This window comes from Gopherus evgoodei, chromosome 1 (genome assembly GCF_007399415.2).
Source record: "Gopherus evgoodei ecotype Sinaloan lineage chromosome 1, rGopEvg1_v1.p, whole genome shotgun sequence".
NCBI classification, from domain to species: Eukaryota; Metazoa; Chordata; order Testudines; family Testudinidae; genus Gopherus; species Gopherus evgoodei.
This window is the reverse complement of record NC_044322.1, coordinates 272,271,912-272,287,268: the sequence shown is the minus strand read 5'-3', so window position 1 is coordinate 272,287,268 and position 15,357 is coordinate 272,271,912. Positions and strand designations below refer to the sequence as shown.

The window sequence follows — 15,357 nt, the reverse complement described above, 5'->3', positions numbered from 1 at the left end:
CGTTCGTCTTCTAGAAGGTTCCGGCAGCCGCGTAGCGGAGGGGCCGAGAGGCGGGGCTTCAGCAGGGGCGGGGGGCTGCGGACTCCGGAGGCGGAGCCGCGTGGCGGCGGGGGGGCGGAGGCGCTGCCAGGCCTGCGCGCGGGGTAGGGCGGCCGCAGCAGCAGGGGACGGGAGCCCGGAGGCGGAGCGGAGCGGGGCGCGGGGGCTGGGACGTTCCAGCGCGGCGCGGAGGGGGCCCGGCCGGCCATGGATCCGCGGAAGGTGAGCGAGCTGCGGGCCTTCGTGAAGCTCTGCAAGGAGAGCCCGGGCCTGCTGCACAGCGAGGAGCTGCGCTTCCTGCGCGAGTGGGTGGAGAGGTGAGTCGGCGCTGCGTGCCGGGGGGGTGCAGGGCGCGGCGGTCGGACCCTGGCCCGGGTGCGGAGCAGTGTTCGGGGAGCGCCGGGACCGCGATCCGCGCTGTCCGGGTTGGCTCTGGACCTGGAGCAGTGTCGGGCGTAGCCTGGCGTGCGGCGGAGGCACCGCTCCCTGCAGACACGGGGCGCTCAGTTTAGCGCCTAAACCAGGTAGCGGGACGACCCATGTCCTGTCCCGCGTAGTTGCAACAATTGTCCGTCGGTCTCAGAAAATCTGCTCGAAAACTCTGTACTTTAGAGCCACAGAAGTAACTAGCAGCAGGGGGCATGCCCCGTATAGCACATGTTAAACGCCTTCAGGCAAGGCCCTGCTGCCAGGACGTTACCTGCCCCCCACCATCCGAACAGGTCAACCTGCTGGGTCAGAAAGCCCAAGTGATCCGACTTTACAGTCCAGAAGAGTGTGTGGTGCCTTGCAATACAACCTGTCCAAACTGTCTCTTGCAAGATGTAGATTTATTCCTCAGCAACCATCAATCTAGACTCCACATAGCAAGGCATTTGCAGTATGTGTGCACTGTAGCTCTGGCTGGAAATAACATGGATCTGAGACAGGTGCTTCTCCCAGTGAAAATACAAGTGCTGGTTGTTTGGAAACAGAAGAAAAGAAATATAAGGTTTACCAAAGTTTAATGACTTCTACCATCCAGATAAAATCTGTCTATGGAACGCACCCATTTGGTTCCAGCAGCTAGTTCACTCTTGTTGTTCCAGAAGAACTTAGGAAGAAGAAAATAAGTCCTTGCTGATATTTTCCTCAGAGAGGAAGGAAATCATTATTAATTTGAAATCTGGCAGTAAGTAAAAAAGACACTGTTTAAAAAAGCACACCCTTTTCTGAGAATATTTTGCCCACTATTATAGGCAACATCTGAGATACCACATGTAAAAGACTAAATGAAAAAAAACATTTTTTTAGTATACTAATTACATTCTACAGCATTTCACATGGTTCCCCTATTTGGGTGTCTCAAATGGGAGAGAAACATTTGGGCGGGGGTGGAAATAAAGCTCCCAAAATGTTGCAAGACAACAAAAACTGACAGGGGCCTGGGGCTGATGTAGTCCTTAAAACTATTAATTTTTCAAACTGACTGCTTCAGGTTGAATATTCTTTTCAACTGTGTGAGAGACCAGGAATCTTTTGAATTGAATATCAAATCCCTATTTATGTATTGAGAGTGTGTTGAAGTCTAGGTAGTTCTACAGCTTTTTCTTGAATTCAGGCATATCACATTTTACCTGTACCTTAGAGTCCAGAACTTTCTGAATCACAAGAGCTAGAAATAAATTCCACACACAATCAACAGTATAGTATATTGTATTTTTTTCAGGTTGAGATGATTCCAAGTATCAGAACTTAAAACTCACTCATCCTTCAGACACTTTGATTTAGCACCTGTATTATTCTGAGATCTGCAACTAATACCCCTAAACAAGTGTCTATCCCAGCATTTATTGGCTTCTTAGGGTTAAGAAATTGAAATAATTGTGAGTAAAAACCAAAAATGAATATGGTCACGCCTTCCCCCCTTTGTGCATATGTTGAGCAAATGAACCAGTTGTTGAAAATGTTCCTAACATATTTCCACTTTTCATTGTCATAGTGACATTAAAATGTTGTTAAAAGCATTAGATGGATGCATGTGAATTTTAATTTCTTGGTAGAGCCATCTTGGCGCTGTAACTATTAAATATTCAAACTATTTAGAACTCAACTAATGGCTTCCTTTCATGGATTGTGCAGAAGAGCAAGCATCCCTGTGGGCTGTAAGCACATGCATTGTAGCCTCAACTAGTCATTAGTGTTGCTCACTTTGCTGAGCTGCTGGCTGTTAGGGGGGTTACAGTGAAATCTCTTTGGGTTGGCTTAAAGAAATGCTTAGAAGTTGCACCTGAAGTCGAAGAGCCTGTTAAGGGCAAAATTTTAGAAGGAACTGTTGCCAAGTGCACTGCATTCCCACTTGTAACATAAAATGAGCCAAGTAATTATACCCAAGAGTATTTGCAGTCAGGGCAAGCCTTTGACGTAGGCAGTGGCCCACCAAAGAGGGTGCCCTGCGCTGGGGCTACTGTTCCTCTCCACCCAGCCCCTCCCCACTGCTCCTCTCAGCCAGTGGGCCCAGGGTTGTCTTCTCCCCCGCTCCCACTTGCTCCTCTGGCTGCCAGCTGAGGGCTCCTGCCAGTGGGGGAGCTCTCAGGTTCTGCAGCTCTGCTCTGCCCCCAGGGGCGGGGCTCAGCAATAGGCCTGGTAGTTTCTGGCTGCTGCAAGCTGCAGGCAGGTGGGCTCCCTGAGTGGCATGGCCCCTTCTCCCTGGGCTCTGGGGCCCCTGCTGGGCCTGGGGCAGTACTGGTGGGAGGGTGCTGCACATGCAGCTCTGCCTCACCATTATTTGAATGTGGAGGCTGGGGAGCCTGGGGGTCCCAGACCATTCTGGGCAGGAGGCAGCACCAGCTCCCAGTGGGTGCTCCTTGCTCCAGAGGAGCCATCTCAGCCCAGGCCCCATGGAGCAATTGGAGTCCCTTTGCCCCATCCCCCCACCAGCGCCCCAGGTCTAGTGTGGGAAGTAGGTTGGGTCCAGTTTGGTCTGGGGAGGGATGTGGGTTGGGTCCAATCTTTTGGGGGCACAGCTGGTCCTGATCGTAGTCTTTGTGCTTCTCTGCCTAGAAGGGAAGGACTAGCAAGACTAGTATGAATAAAGATATTGTAAATAAAATGTATTAAAGTTTTTCATATTTGTTATTTTTGAAACGCTTCAAACAGTTTTTAAATTCATCCCAATTTCATACAAAAATTTAATTCAAGCTGTGGTAGTTCATGAGAGAAATGTGAAGGATGAGATAGTGTGATAGTTTCCTTTTAGTGGGAGCAGCACATGGCTGGTGTTTTGGTCAGCTTTGGCTTTTGTTAGCTGTTTTTTACCCCTGCATGCTCTCTCTCTCTCTCACGCACACAGTCTCTTCCCCGCCCCACCGACACCAGGACTCCCTACATCCAGGTCACTTTCCCAGGCTGTGCTGTGAGGTATCAGGAGCTGCTTCTCTTGTGCCCTCCATATGCAGCCCAAGTGGAAAGTGACCTGGATGCAAGGAGCCCTGATATTGCTACACACACATGTGCGCGGAGCAGAGGAGTAGCAGTCGGGCGTCGGCAAGCAGCAATGCTAGCTACTTTGTGCATCCAGGTTGGTTTGCCCATGTGGGTGTAGGAGGGAGATGTAGGGATTAGGGGCATAGGAGGGGGAACTGGCCTTTGGGGCAAAGGGAAGAAAAGACGGTTACTCACCTTTGTAACTGTTGTTCTTCGAGATGTGTTGCTCATATCCATTCCAGGTAGGTGTACGTGCCGCGTGTGCATGTCTGCCGGAAACTTTTTACCCTAGCAACTCCAGTGGGCCGGCAGGTCGCCCCCTAGAGTGGCGCCAGTATGGCACCAGATATATACCCCTGCTGGCCCGCCCGCTCCTCAGTTCCTTCTTGCTGGCTAGTCCGACAGTGGGGAAGGAGGGCGGGTGTGGAATGGATATGAGCAACACATCTCGAAGAACAACAGTTACAAAGGTGAGTAACCGTCTTTTCTTCTTCGAGTGATTGCTCATATCCATTCCAGATAGGTGATTCCCAAGCCTTACCTAGGCGGTGGGGTCGGAGTGAGAAGTCGCGGCCTGGAGCACTGCAGAACCAAAGGCTGCATCATCTCTGGACTGCTGGACCAGGGCGTAATGGGAAGCGAATGTATGGAGCGATGACCAGGTCGCCACCCTACAGATCTCTTGTATTGGCACGCGGGCGAGGAAAGCCAGCAATGATGCCTGTGCTCTGGTGGAGTGACCAGTCACACGGCCCGTCGGAACTTGGGCCAGGTCGTAGCAGGTCCTGATGCAGGAGGTAACCCATGAAGATAACCTTTGGGAGGAAATCGGCAGCCCCTTGACCCGGTCCGCTACTGCCACAAATAACTGAGGGGACTTGCGGAAGTGTTTGGTCCTGTCCACATAAAATGCTAGTGCCCGTCGGACATCTAGCGAGTGGAGCTGCTGCTCCCTGCGGGACGAATGGGGCTTGGGGAAGAAGACTGGGAGGAAAATCTCTTGGTTCACATGGAACGTTGAGACCATCTTGGGAAGAAAGGCAGGGTGAGGCCTCAGCTGTACCTTGTCTCTATGGAAGACGGTATACGGTAGGTCCACCGTGAGGGCCCTCAGCTCTGACACTCGTCTAGCTGAGGTAATGGCCACAAGGAAGGCGGTCTTCCACGAGAGGTAGAGCAGGGAGCAAGTAGCTAATGGCTCGAATGGAGGGCCCATGAGCCAAGTCAGGACCAGGTTGAGGTCCCATGAAGGGGCCGGAGGGCGAATTTGTGGATAAAGCCGCTCCAGCCCCTTCAGGAATCTCGCCACCATAGGGTGAGAGAAGACAGAACATCCGTCCACTCCAGGATGAAACGCGGAGATGGCGGCTAGGTGGACTTGGAGGGACGACAATGCCAGACCCTGGGTCTTAAGGGACCAGATGTAGTCCAAAAGAGGGTGACGGGAGTCTCCATAGGGCGAAGAGCTTTCTCTGAACACCAGCAGGAGAAACGCTTCCACTTAGCTGTGTAAGTCGCTCTGGTGGAAGGCTTTCTGCTGCCCATGAGAACCTCGCGAACCGGGGTGGAACATCGCAACTCGGAGTCTGTCAACCACGCAGGAGCCATGCCGTAAGGTGTAGAGACGGAAGGTCCTGGTGACAGAGCCTGCCGTGGTCCTGAGTGATCAGGTCCCGATGAAGGGGCAGGGTAACTGGGTTGGCTACTGAGAGGTCCAGCAACATGGGGTACCAGTGCTGTCTGGCCCATGCTGGAGCTATGAGAATCACCCGGACTCTGTCTCTGCGCACCTTGATGAGAACTCTGTGAATCAGCGGAATGGGCGGGAAAGCATAACACAGGTGGGCTGTCCATGGGATCAGGAATGCATCCACTAGAGACCCTGGCTCCCGACCCTGGAAGGAGCAGAATGTTCGACACTTCCTGTTCACCCTGGACGTGAAGAGGTCCATCCGGGGACGACCCCACCTCTGGAAGAGTGAGAGGGCGACGTCTGGACGGAGGGACCACTCGTGCGAGCGGAAGGATCTGCTCAGCCGATCCGCTAGGGTGTTCCGCACTCCCAGGAGATAGGAGGCGGAAAGGTGAATCGAATGGGCAAAACTCCCAGAGACATATTGCCTCGAGACAGAGGGGAGAGGACCTGGTGCCGCCCTGCTTGTTGATGTAAAACATGGTCGTCGTGTTGTCGATGAACACCGCGACACAACGACCTTGAAGGAGATGGACAAACGCTTGACAAGCAAGGCGGACCTCTCTCAACTCTTGTACGTTGATATGGAGGTTGATCTCTTGTGGCGTCCACAAGCCCTGAGTTCTCTGGGTGCCGCAGTGAGCCCCCCAGCCCAGATCGGAGGCGTCCGTGATCAGGGATGCCGAAGGTTGGGGCAGATGGAACAGGAGCCCCGCACAGACTACGGATTGGTCCAGCCACCAGCGAAGAGAGTCCAGCACCCTCTGAGGGACGGTGACGACCGTGTCCAACGACTGTCTGGCCGGCCGATACTGCGCAATGAGCCATGATTGAAGAGGTCTCATGCGGAGTCGGGCATATGCCGTTACAAATGTGCAGGCTGCCATGTGGCCTAGGAGGGCCAGACATGTTCGTATTGAGGTAGCGGGGCCGCTCGCAGCCGTAGAATGATGTCCGACAACGACTGGAACCTGGGCAAGGGTAACAAGGCCCTGGCCAGGGCAGAGTCTAGAACGGCCCCAATAAACTCTATCCGCTGCGTGGGGAGTAGAGTAGACTTGTCCACATTGATTACGAGGCCCAAGGCCGCAAAGAGGGTGCTGATCCTGTCGACATGGTCACGGACCTGCAGTTCCGACGTGCCTCGGATCAGCCAGTCGTCCAAGTAGGGGAAGACGTGGATGCGGCAACGTCGAAGGTGCGCAACGACGACTGCCATGCGTTTTGTAAACACTCTCGGGGCCGTAGAGAGGCCAAACGGAAGGACCGCAAATTGGTAATGTTGGCGGTCGGCCACAAAGCAGAGGAAACGCCTGTGTTGGGGAGCAATAGAGATGTGAAAGTAGGCGTCCTGCATATCGAGGGCGGCGTACCAGTCTCCGGGATCCAGGGATGGGATGATGGTTCCAAGGGATACCATGCAGAACTTCAACTTCACGATATACTTGTTGAGTTCCCGCAGGTCGAGGATGGGCCTGAGGCCGCCCTTGGATTTGGGGATTAGAAAGTAACGGGAATAAAACCCCTTGCCCTTCTCGTTTTCCGGAACCACCTCTATGGCTCCCTTGGCAAGGAGCACGTGCACTTCCTGACGGAGGACTTGCTCATGAGAGGGGTCCCTGAAGAGGGATGGGGATGGTGGGTGGGAGGGTGGGGGCGAAGAAAACTGCAGGCGATAACCGGCCTGCACCGTACGCAAGACCCAACGGTCCGACGTTATTTGGGTCCACGCCGGGAGGAAAAAGGAAAGGGGGTTGGAAAACCGCGGGGAAGGATCCGGAGGGGAAACTGGTACTGCGCCCTCGGGTGCACCTTCAAAATGAAGGCTTAGGCCCTGGAGGGGCCTTGGTGGAGCCTTGGTTCTGCCCCGTTTGCCCACCAGACTGCCTGCGGCGGGTGTTCCTGCCTCGGCACCTCGAAGGGTCCTGCCACGGGCGGAACTGAGGGTATGGCCGCCGCTGCTGCTGCTGGTTTTGCTGCCTGAATGGCCTGCGTTGTGTTGCCGGCGTATGCATGCCCAGCGACCTTATTATGACCCTGTTATCTTTAAGATCTTTCAGTCTAGGGTCTGTTTTATCCGAAAACAGGCCCTGGCCTTCGAAGCGGAAGTCCTGGATTGTGTGCTGGAGCTCCGGCGGAAGGCCAGAGACCTGCAGCCAAGAGATCCGGCACATCGTGAGCCCCGAAGCTAGGATCCGAGCGGCCGAGTCGGCAGCATCAAGGGAGGCCTGTAGCGATGTTCTTGCTACTTTCTTGCCCTCGTCCAGGATGGTGGAAAATTCCTGGCGTGCATCCTGGGGCAAGAGCTCCGCAAACTTCCCTGCCGCTACCCAGGAATTGAAGGAGTAGCGGCTGAGGAGGGTCTGTTGGTTTGATACCCGGAGCTGCAGCGCCCCCGCCGAATAGACCTTGCGGCCCAGGAGGTCCATCCGCCTCACCTCCTTCGACTTGGGCGCTGGGGCCTCTTGCCCGTGGTGCTCCCTATCGTTCACTGACTGGACCACCAACGAGCAGGGGGTCGGGTGAACATATAAGTATTCATAGCCCTTTGAGGGGGCCATGTACTTTCGCTCCACCCCTCGAGCGGTCGGAGGGATGGAGGCCGGTGACTGCCAGATGTTAGTGGCATTAGTCTGGATCGTTTTTATGAAGGCTAGGGCCACTCTGGTGGGCGCTTCGGCTGAAAGGATGCTCACCAGTGGGTCCTCAATTTCCGACACCTCCTCCGCCTGCAAGTTCAGGTTCTGTGCCACTCGGCGGAGGAGGTCTTGGTGTGCCCTCAAATCCAGTGGGGGGGGGACTGGAGGACGAGGTACCCGCCACTGCCTCATCCGGAGACGAGGACGAGGAGACCCCCGGCAACAAAGTGTCCACGGGGGGGTTCCATGAGGGGCTGCACCTCCGTTTCTGGAGGGAGCTCTGGGTCCCGGTGAGTACCGTCTGTTTCCGGGGAGTGAGGGGGTCTAGACGCCGTCGCCTCCGGTGGTCTGCGCTCCGCCACAGGGCGGGGGGTAATGTGTTGCGGACCCTGGGCCTGAGAGTATGCCCATGGGGTCCAAAACCCCCACTGTGGAGGCCCTCGTTCTTGTGGTGGAGGGTCTTGGAACAGGGCCACGTCCTGTGCCATGGCATAGACATTGTCAATGTGGGAGGAGACTGACGGCTCCCTAGAAGGCCAGGGGGGTGCTGAGCTTGGTTGGTATGCAGCTCTATGCGCCGTGACTGACGCTCCCCTTGGTGCTGAGGCTCGGTGCTGCGACCCACATCGGTACCGGGATCGGGACCGAGAACGGCGTGATGATCTGTGCCGAGATCCCGACTCGGTACTGGGATCGGGAGCGGTGCCGGGAGCGGGACCGCGACCTTCTGAGAACACGGTGCTGGGACGGCAGCGGAGACTGGGACCTACCATCAGCGCGGTGCCAGGAGGTTGACCGGGTTCGGGACCTGCCACTGGTTCAGTGCCGGGAGGTCGACCGTGGGGCCGAACGCCGAGGTGAACGGCTCCTGGAGTCTGTGCCGGCGGTGAGATGAGCCCGACCGGGACCGTGCGGATGGTGATCGGTGCCGCGAGTACGACCGGTACCGTCTGGGCGACCGGTGCCGGGACTCCGAGCGGCGCCCCGAGCGTGAGCGTTCGCGCCTCCGGGGTGATCGGTGCCGGGACTCGGGAGACAGCGCTCGAAGCATCGGCTTACCCCTGGAAGTTATGCGTCCCGGGGGTGCCGGCTGAGGCTGAGATGGCTCCGTCAGTGCAATTAAGTCCCGAGCCGAGGCAAAAGTCTCCGGCGTCGACGGGACCCTTAGCTCGACCCCTGATCTTATGGGGGAGCTAGGTGGGGCTGGACTCGACGGACCTTCCGGGCCCGGAGTCGACAGCAGTCCTGCAGGCAATGCCGCGGCTAAGGTAGGTGCCGGGCGGTCCACTCGGGCCTGCCTTGATGGTGTCGCAGACGCCGAGGGACGTAGATCTGGTCCCGGTGCTGGGGAGTCTTGCCGGTGCCGGCGCGGTCCGGTGCCGGAGTAGAACTGGCTGACTGCGCCGCCGGTGCCGGAGACAGAGCCGTTTCCATAAGGAGAGCGCGGAGTCTTTGATCTCTCTCCTTTTTAGTGCGAGGCTTAAAAGCCTTGCAAATGCGGCACTTGTCGCTAATGTGCGATTCCCCTAGGCACTTAAGGCACGCATCGTGGGGATCGCTCGTGGGCATCGGCTTCTTGCACGCCGAGCACTGCTTGAAACCCGGCGAGCCAGGCATGGGCCCGGTGCCGGGTGCCGGGGAGGGCAGCGGCCCACCCGCAGGCAATGCTCGATAACTATTTACAAGATTCTAACTAACTATTTCTATACTAAAAGACTATCTACTACTTAACTAAGAATTATTTACAAGTCAAACGACGAACAGGAACAGGAGAGCTAGGGACGTGGAGGTCAGCAAGCCGCCCTCCACAGTTCCAGCAATCGACACGGCGGTAAGAAGGAACTGAGGAGCGGGCGGGCCAGCAGGGGTATATATCTGGTGCCATACTGGCGCCACTCTAGGGGGCGACCTGCTGGCCCACTGGAGTTGCTAGGGTAAAAAGTTTCCGGCAGACGTGCACGCGCGGCGCGTACACCTACCTGGAATGGATATGAGCAATCACTCGAAGAAGAAGGGGAGCCTCTGGGGGCACCACACCCATGGGGGCCAGGGGAACCAAAATGCAAGTTTGCCCACGGTGCCATTTTCCCTAAAGCCAGCCCTGTATGCAGTACTGTTTGTTATAGAATATACTTACTTACCCTATTACTTCTTATTGAGCTAAACCAGTGTTTCTCAAGCTGGAGGTTGTGACCCCAAGGTTGGTCATGGGAGGGATTGAGGTTGGGGTGGCAAGCAGGGCCAGCGTTAGGGAGTAGGAAGTAGGGCAATTGCCTGGATCCCCATGTCACAGGGGACCCCGCAAAGCTAATTTACACGTTAGAGCCCTGGACCCCCCCATCAGGGTGGAAGCCCTGCACCTTGAACTTAAGGTAAAGGGTGGCAGTTTTTTTGGGGAGGTGGGAGTCAAAACAAAAAAATAAAACTAAGTATAAAGGGGTTACCAGCACAAAAAGGTTGAGAAACACAGAGCTAGACTATTCACACACTGGTTCTCCTTCCCGGCTGCTCATCCAAAGGCTTAATGCAGCATGTTTATGGTGCATTAAAAGGGTATTGTCGGAGTAAATGCTACTAATCTAGTGTTAAAGAAACACTTGAGTATTCTAACATATCTATCTAGTGTTTCATTTGCATTTGATAGTGTTGTGCATGGCAGACCATTTCTGTTGGGTAGTTAGTTTGCCTTTTATTTGTGCAGACTTTTCACATACGACTTTGAGTTTTTTTATATAGCAGATCATGAATGGGCATAGCATAAACCATTTTCAAATGGCTCGTTTTTCATTACCTGGTTCCTTCCATCAGAAAGTCTGTTCTTAGTGAGTGAAAACTGCTAATATTTTTTAATGCTGCATTATGGAAAGATGGAAAAGTATCTAACAAAATTGTATCCAACTTTCTCCAAAACTTATCTATAGGTCAGAGAGTAGCATGACCAATTTATGCTTTAAAAAAAAGCAGCATTTCTTTTTTAAAATGTCTTACAATAGAGAGCTTAGGATGCAGGGGCCAACTGAGTCAGAACTAACTATTGCTGCATTATGCCAGATAAAAGCACTGGTGTGCATCTGCTTTTTGCTGTTTGATGTTTTCCCTTTGACAGATGTTACGTGGTGGGTTGGTTCCATGTCAGCTTTTCTTGGGACAGTCCTTTCTCATTCGCTTTAACTGAAACCCTGTTGAAAAGGCTGCACTTCAATAACTTTTGTTTCCCCTCTTTTTTTAAAAAGCATGGGAGGTACGATACCACCTGCTCCTCACAATGCCTCTGCAGAAACAGTGAAGGTAAGAGATGGGATATTTATCGTTATAAACATTAGAACTGTGCCAAAAAAAATTTAAAAAACTTGCTGTCAGAATTTGCATGAAGAATGGGACAAGTGTGTTTGTTTAAAACTTCCAAAGAAAGTGACTGGAAACATCAAGGAATCTTGTATATTTGGTGCTGGATTGTGACAGTTTCAGAGACTGAAGGGTGCCTTTTGTTAATAATGCCTGCAGACTGGCCACACACCATTCTGTCTAATGTACCTGAGCTCTTATTATTTGTATTACTATAGTGCCTAGGTGTTCTAGTCATGGTCCAGGACCCCAGTATGCTAGCGCAGTACAAACAAAAAGATGGTCCCTGCCCCAAATAGCTTACAATCTAAGTATAAGAGATGAGACAACAGATGGGTACATACAGGAATGTAAGGACACAATGAGACAATGTTGGTCAGCTTGATACAGTGGTATCAGTGTACCAGTGGCTTACCTACTGTCAAGTTTTTTTGTAGGCATCATGGCAAAGGAGAGCTGGCGCATGATGAGGTAGCTTTAGATTTTTATTGGGAGCTTTTCCCAAATGTGAGTGTTAGCATGGGAGAAAGCACAAAAGTGCTTGTTGGAAAACGTAACAGGTACTCAGTGGAGGCTGGAATAAACATCTGGACATTGTATGAGAGATGATAGGGTTGGGAATTGGCCATGAAGGGCCTTGAAAGTGAAGTCAAGCAACTTAAGTTTGATGCATAAGAGATTGGGGGGGAAGCCAGGGGAGGGATGCTAAAAAAGGTGTTATGGCCTAAGCAACAAACTAAGAAAATTATCTCTGCATCAGCATTCTGAATGGATATGAGTGGAGCACAATTAAGTTGTCAAGGGCATAGAAAAGGGTGCTGCATAATTGAGACACAAGCTGAGTTTTAGCTGTATGGATGGATAGGAAAAGCTGTTTCTTAGATACTATGCAAAGAGGATCTCTGATCACAGATTACCACATCTGTGGGCAAGGGAAATCCAGTTTCTGTGGTTCATTCAAACCTTGGTTCTGCTGAGACGGGAAGTAAGGGGCAAAATAGTGTTCGTTGTAATGTTGGCTTTAGCGATGTGGATGATGATATGCCAACTTCAAAGTTAATAAAGCATGAACCCTGAAGGAAAGTCTGACAAACTGCAATTTATGGGTCAGAAATTGGCATCGGTGCAGGAAAGTGAGGAAAAGGGGTTTTATGTCCTACTTTTAAAGCTACAAATAAAACTCCTTAGCTATATGTGGGATATCCTTTAGCTGCTGAAGACTTTGTAGTGGAGTTTTCTGATATCTTGGGATTGTTGACCTGGAAATGGAGTACTTGACCATAGATGACACATACCTACATATTTCTGTCCTCCCTTTATTAGGACAAAACAGAGAAGCAGCCAGAGGAGCCAGTTAAGCCACCAGAGCCTGAGAGTGAGGAGAGTGACTTGGGTGAGGAAGTAACTGTTGTTACTGCAACTGTTGATCAATTTGAACATGAATGTAGCACTATCTATTGTATTTGTAGGTGGAAGAATGTAATTTTCCACATTAGTGTTCAAATCTTTAACTTTTGTCTTTGCAGAAATTGACAATGAGGGAGTGATTGAACCAGACAAGGATGATCCCCAAGAAATGGGAGATGAAAATGTGGAGGTAAAGACAACATCTTCAACTTCCATTGCATTGGAGGAGTTGCTGCTTCAGTATAGTTTTTGGTGGTGGTTTGTTTTGATTTATGGGTTTTGGTTTTGTTTTTTTTGGGGGGGGCCGGGATTAAACTCAAAGGAAACATATTGGTTAGACAGACAGTCATTGCTTTTAATGCCTTCAGTTCTCCCTCTTCTCCCCCCTCCCACCGCTACCCTTCCCTTCTTCTGAACAGGAAACTCATCAATTGAAAATTAAGATCTCTCCTAACTAAAAGCCTGCTTCCATCAGAGACAGTAGCAAAACTTCCATTAACTTTGAGAATCATGGCTGGACATAAAAATGAGCAACTACAATTTTTTAAAATATCTGATTGAAAACTAAATATAGAAATCCCACACTAACAAATGAAAAATATTATTTGGGTGTCCTCCTATTCCTTATGAGCAGTGTGCTGCTCTCCTCTCTTCCTTTTTGAAATTGAACTTAAATACTCTTGGGAGTCTTTGCTTGCTTAACTGAGTCTTTAGCTCAAATTAGGCAGAATCCTAGAGTTAGAGTTCCCTTTCCTGACCCTCATCTAAGTCTGCTGCTTTTGGTTTCCACTTTGTTTCCTTTGTTTCATAGGTAACTGAAGAGATGATGGATGAGGCCGATGAGAAGAAGATGGAGGGCATTCATGCCCTAGGTGAAGGTGAGGGGTTCTGTACCTTAGCACATACCTTGGAGGGTGTAGCTGTTATCTGCTGTTGTGGCCAGTGCTTTCACTTACAAGTCTGTTAAAATCTGACTTAAAGCATCCTGGAATTCTTCCAGTCTGCAGGAAGGAGTGGGGCTAGAGAGTGGACTGTTTAAAAGCTTCTGCTGGTGGAATTCATTCCCTGTATTGAGTTCCAGATATAATTTGTTGTCTTAACAAGAGATGCCTAGAAGCATGGTAATACTGAAGTTCAGTGGGGAAGCCCTGGTCTGCACACCCTGCTTTTTGGTTATGGATACCACTCTTCTTGCCTGCCAAAGCTTGGTGTTTTACACCCTCCGCTCCCTCATTGGTATCCTGGCACAACACAACTTCATTTTGTATATAAGATTCTATATAAATTGTGTTCTGAAACACCTTAGTTAAATAAATAAAGGAATAGTCCAGGAAAAGAAGAGATGGAGAGGAACCAGCAGAGAACAAAGCTCTTAAATAAACACTGGTAAGGTTGCCACTCATCAAACTGATGAATAGAACGCTATTTCTGCAGCCTGGTTGTGTACTGATGGGGAACCTGAGGTGACTGTATGGACATTCATTTTAAAAAACGTGTCCATCTTGCCCTAGTCTGTTTTAACAGCAGCATGTGTTGTGTCCTAGGCAGTCCACATGCTTTAGCTCTAAATCTTGATGTCTTTATGATTTCCTTGCTCTGCTGCCTTCCACTGTTTTGGAATGTTTTTGTTGCTAATCTCTGTTGCCGTGCATGCAAATAGTCTTATTTAAAGGGACCCTTTGAAGATAAGGAAAAGTATTTTAGGAGGTATTTTTTCTTACTAAAAACACATTAAATTTAAAATTCTCCATTTTAATAGCGGTTAAAAGTACATTTGGGCAGTCTTTCTAGGTATTACTAATTTTGGTCCAAAATATCTGCCGTTATATTTTCTGTAGGAATTGTAAATGGACATTTAACTTTTTATTTTTAAATTGACTAAATTTCAAGTTGGTTTTGGGTAGTACATCTATCCATGAGTTCCTGTGCATGTTTGTTTTATCAGTGCACTTCCTATTTTGAAGTGGTTTTTCTTTCCCCTGTTGCTATGTGGAAGACCCACATAAATAAAAGCGGAAACTGCATAAATGACTAGTCAAAAAAAGTCAGATGTGCAAAGTACATTGAAACAGATTATCTTATAGTAACTTTGGGTGGTGTTGGTTTTCAACAATACTGATAAACTTTAAGACAAATGTGTACCATCAACATAAGAAGAAAGTCACAACATCCAGTAGATGAATGGAAATCTGGATTCTATCTCACTGCAGCGTAATTGAAGCTTTACTGGTACTTGCCTTTCAGGTGAACTTCAGAAAGCCATTAACTTGTTCACTGAAGCAATCAAGTTGAATCCTCATTTAGCCATCTTGTATGCTAAGCGGGCCAGGTGAGTGATATATAGACCAGTGATTTGTTTTCCTATACGTAACCTCATCTCTTTAAAGGGGCCATGGTCGACTGGAATGCTGAGATTCCAGCTCGTATATAATTTGGGGGTAGGTTTAAGGAGGAAAGGACATTCTGAATCTGTGTAAAGATTGGAAAAAAACCAAAATTGCTTTTAGTTTCACTTAATTCTTGGGAGTTATTGGACTGCAAATCAGATGTGATAGACTGTCTCCTATTACACGGTTCAGTCTCTATCACAAGGTTATTTTATGGGGGGTTGCTGTATTGCCACCCTTACTTCTGTGCTGCCTTCAGAGCTGGGTGGCTGGAGAGCGGTGGCTATTGGCCAAACAGCCAACGCTGAAGACAGTACCTTGCCAGCAGCAGCACAGAAGTAAGGGTGGCATCACCATACCATGCCACCCTTCTGCACTGCTG

At 50.6% G+C, this 15,357-nt stretch overlaps 1 protein-coding gene across 1 annotated transcript in view; it reads left to right on the top strand.

The window, feature by feature from the left end:
* Positions 1-182: 182 nt before the first annotated feature.
* Positions 183-15,357, top strand: part of ST13 (ST13 Hsp70 interacting protein) — a 43,425-nt gene continuing 28,250 nt past the window's right edge. Inside the window, exons 1-6 of the mRNA XM_030547004.1 lie at positions 183-356; positions 11,070-11,124; positions 12,505-12,574; positions 12,708-12,778; positions 13,400-13,466; positions 14,833-14,917. Coding sequence (XP_030402864.1) covers positions 247-356; positions 11,070-11,124; positions 12,505-12,574; positions 12,708-12,778; positions 13,400-13,466; positions 14,833-14,917 — 458 coding nt within the window. The 5' untranslated portion in view covers positions 183-246. The remainder of the gene's footprint in view (positions 357-11,069; positions 11,125-12,504; positions 12,575-12,707; positions 12,779-13,399; positions 13,467-14,832; positions 14,918-15,357) is intronic.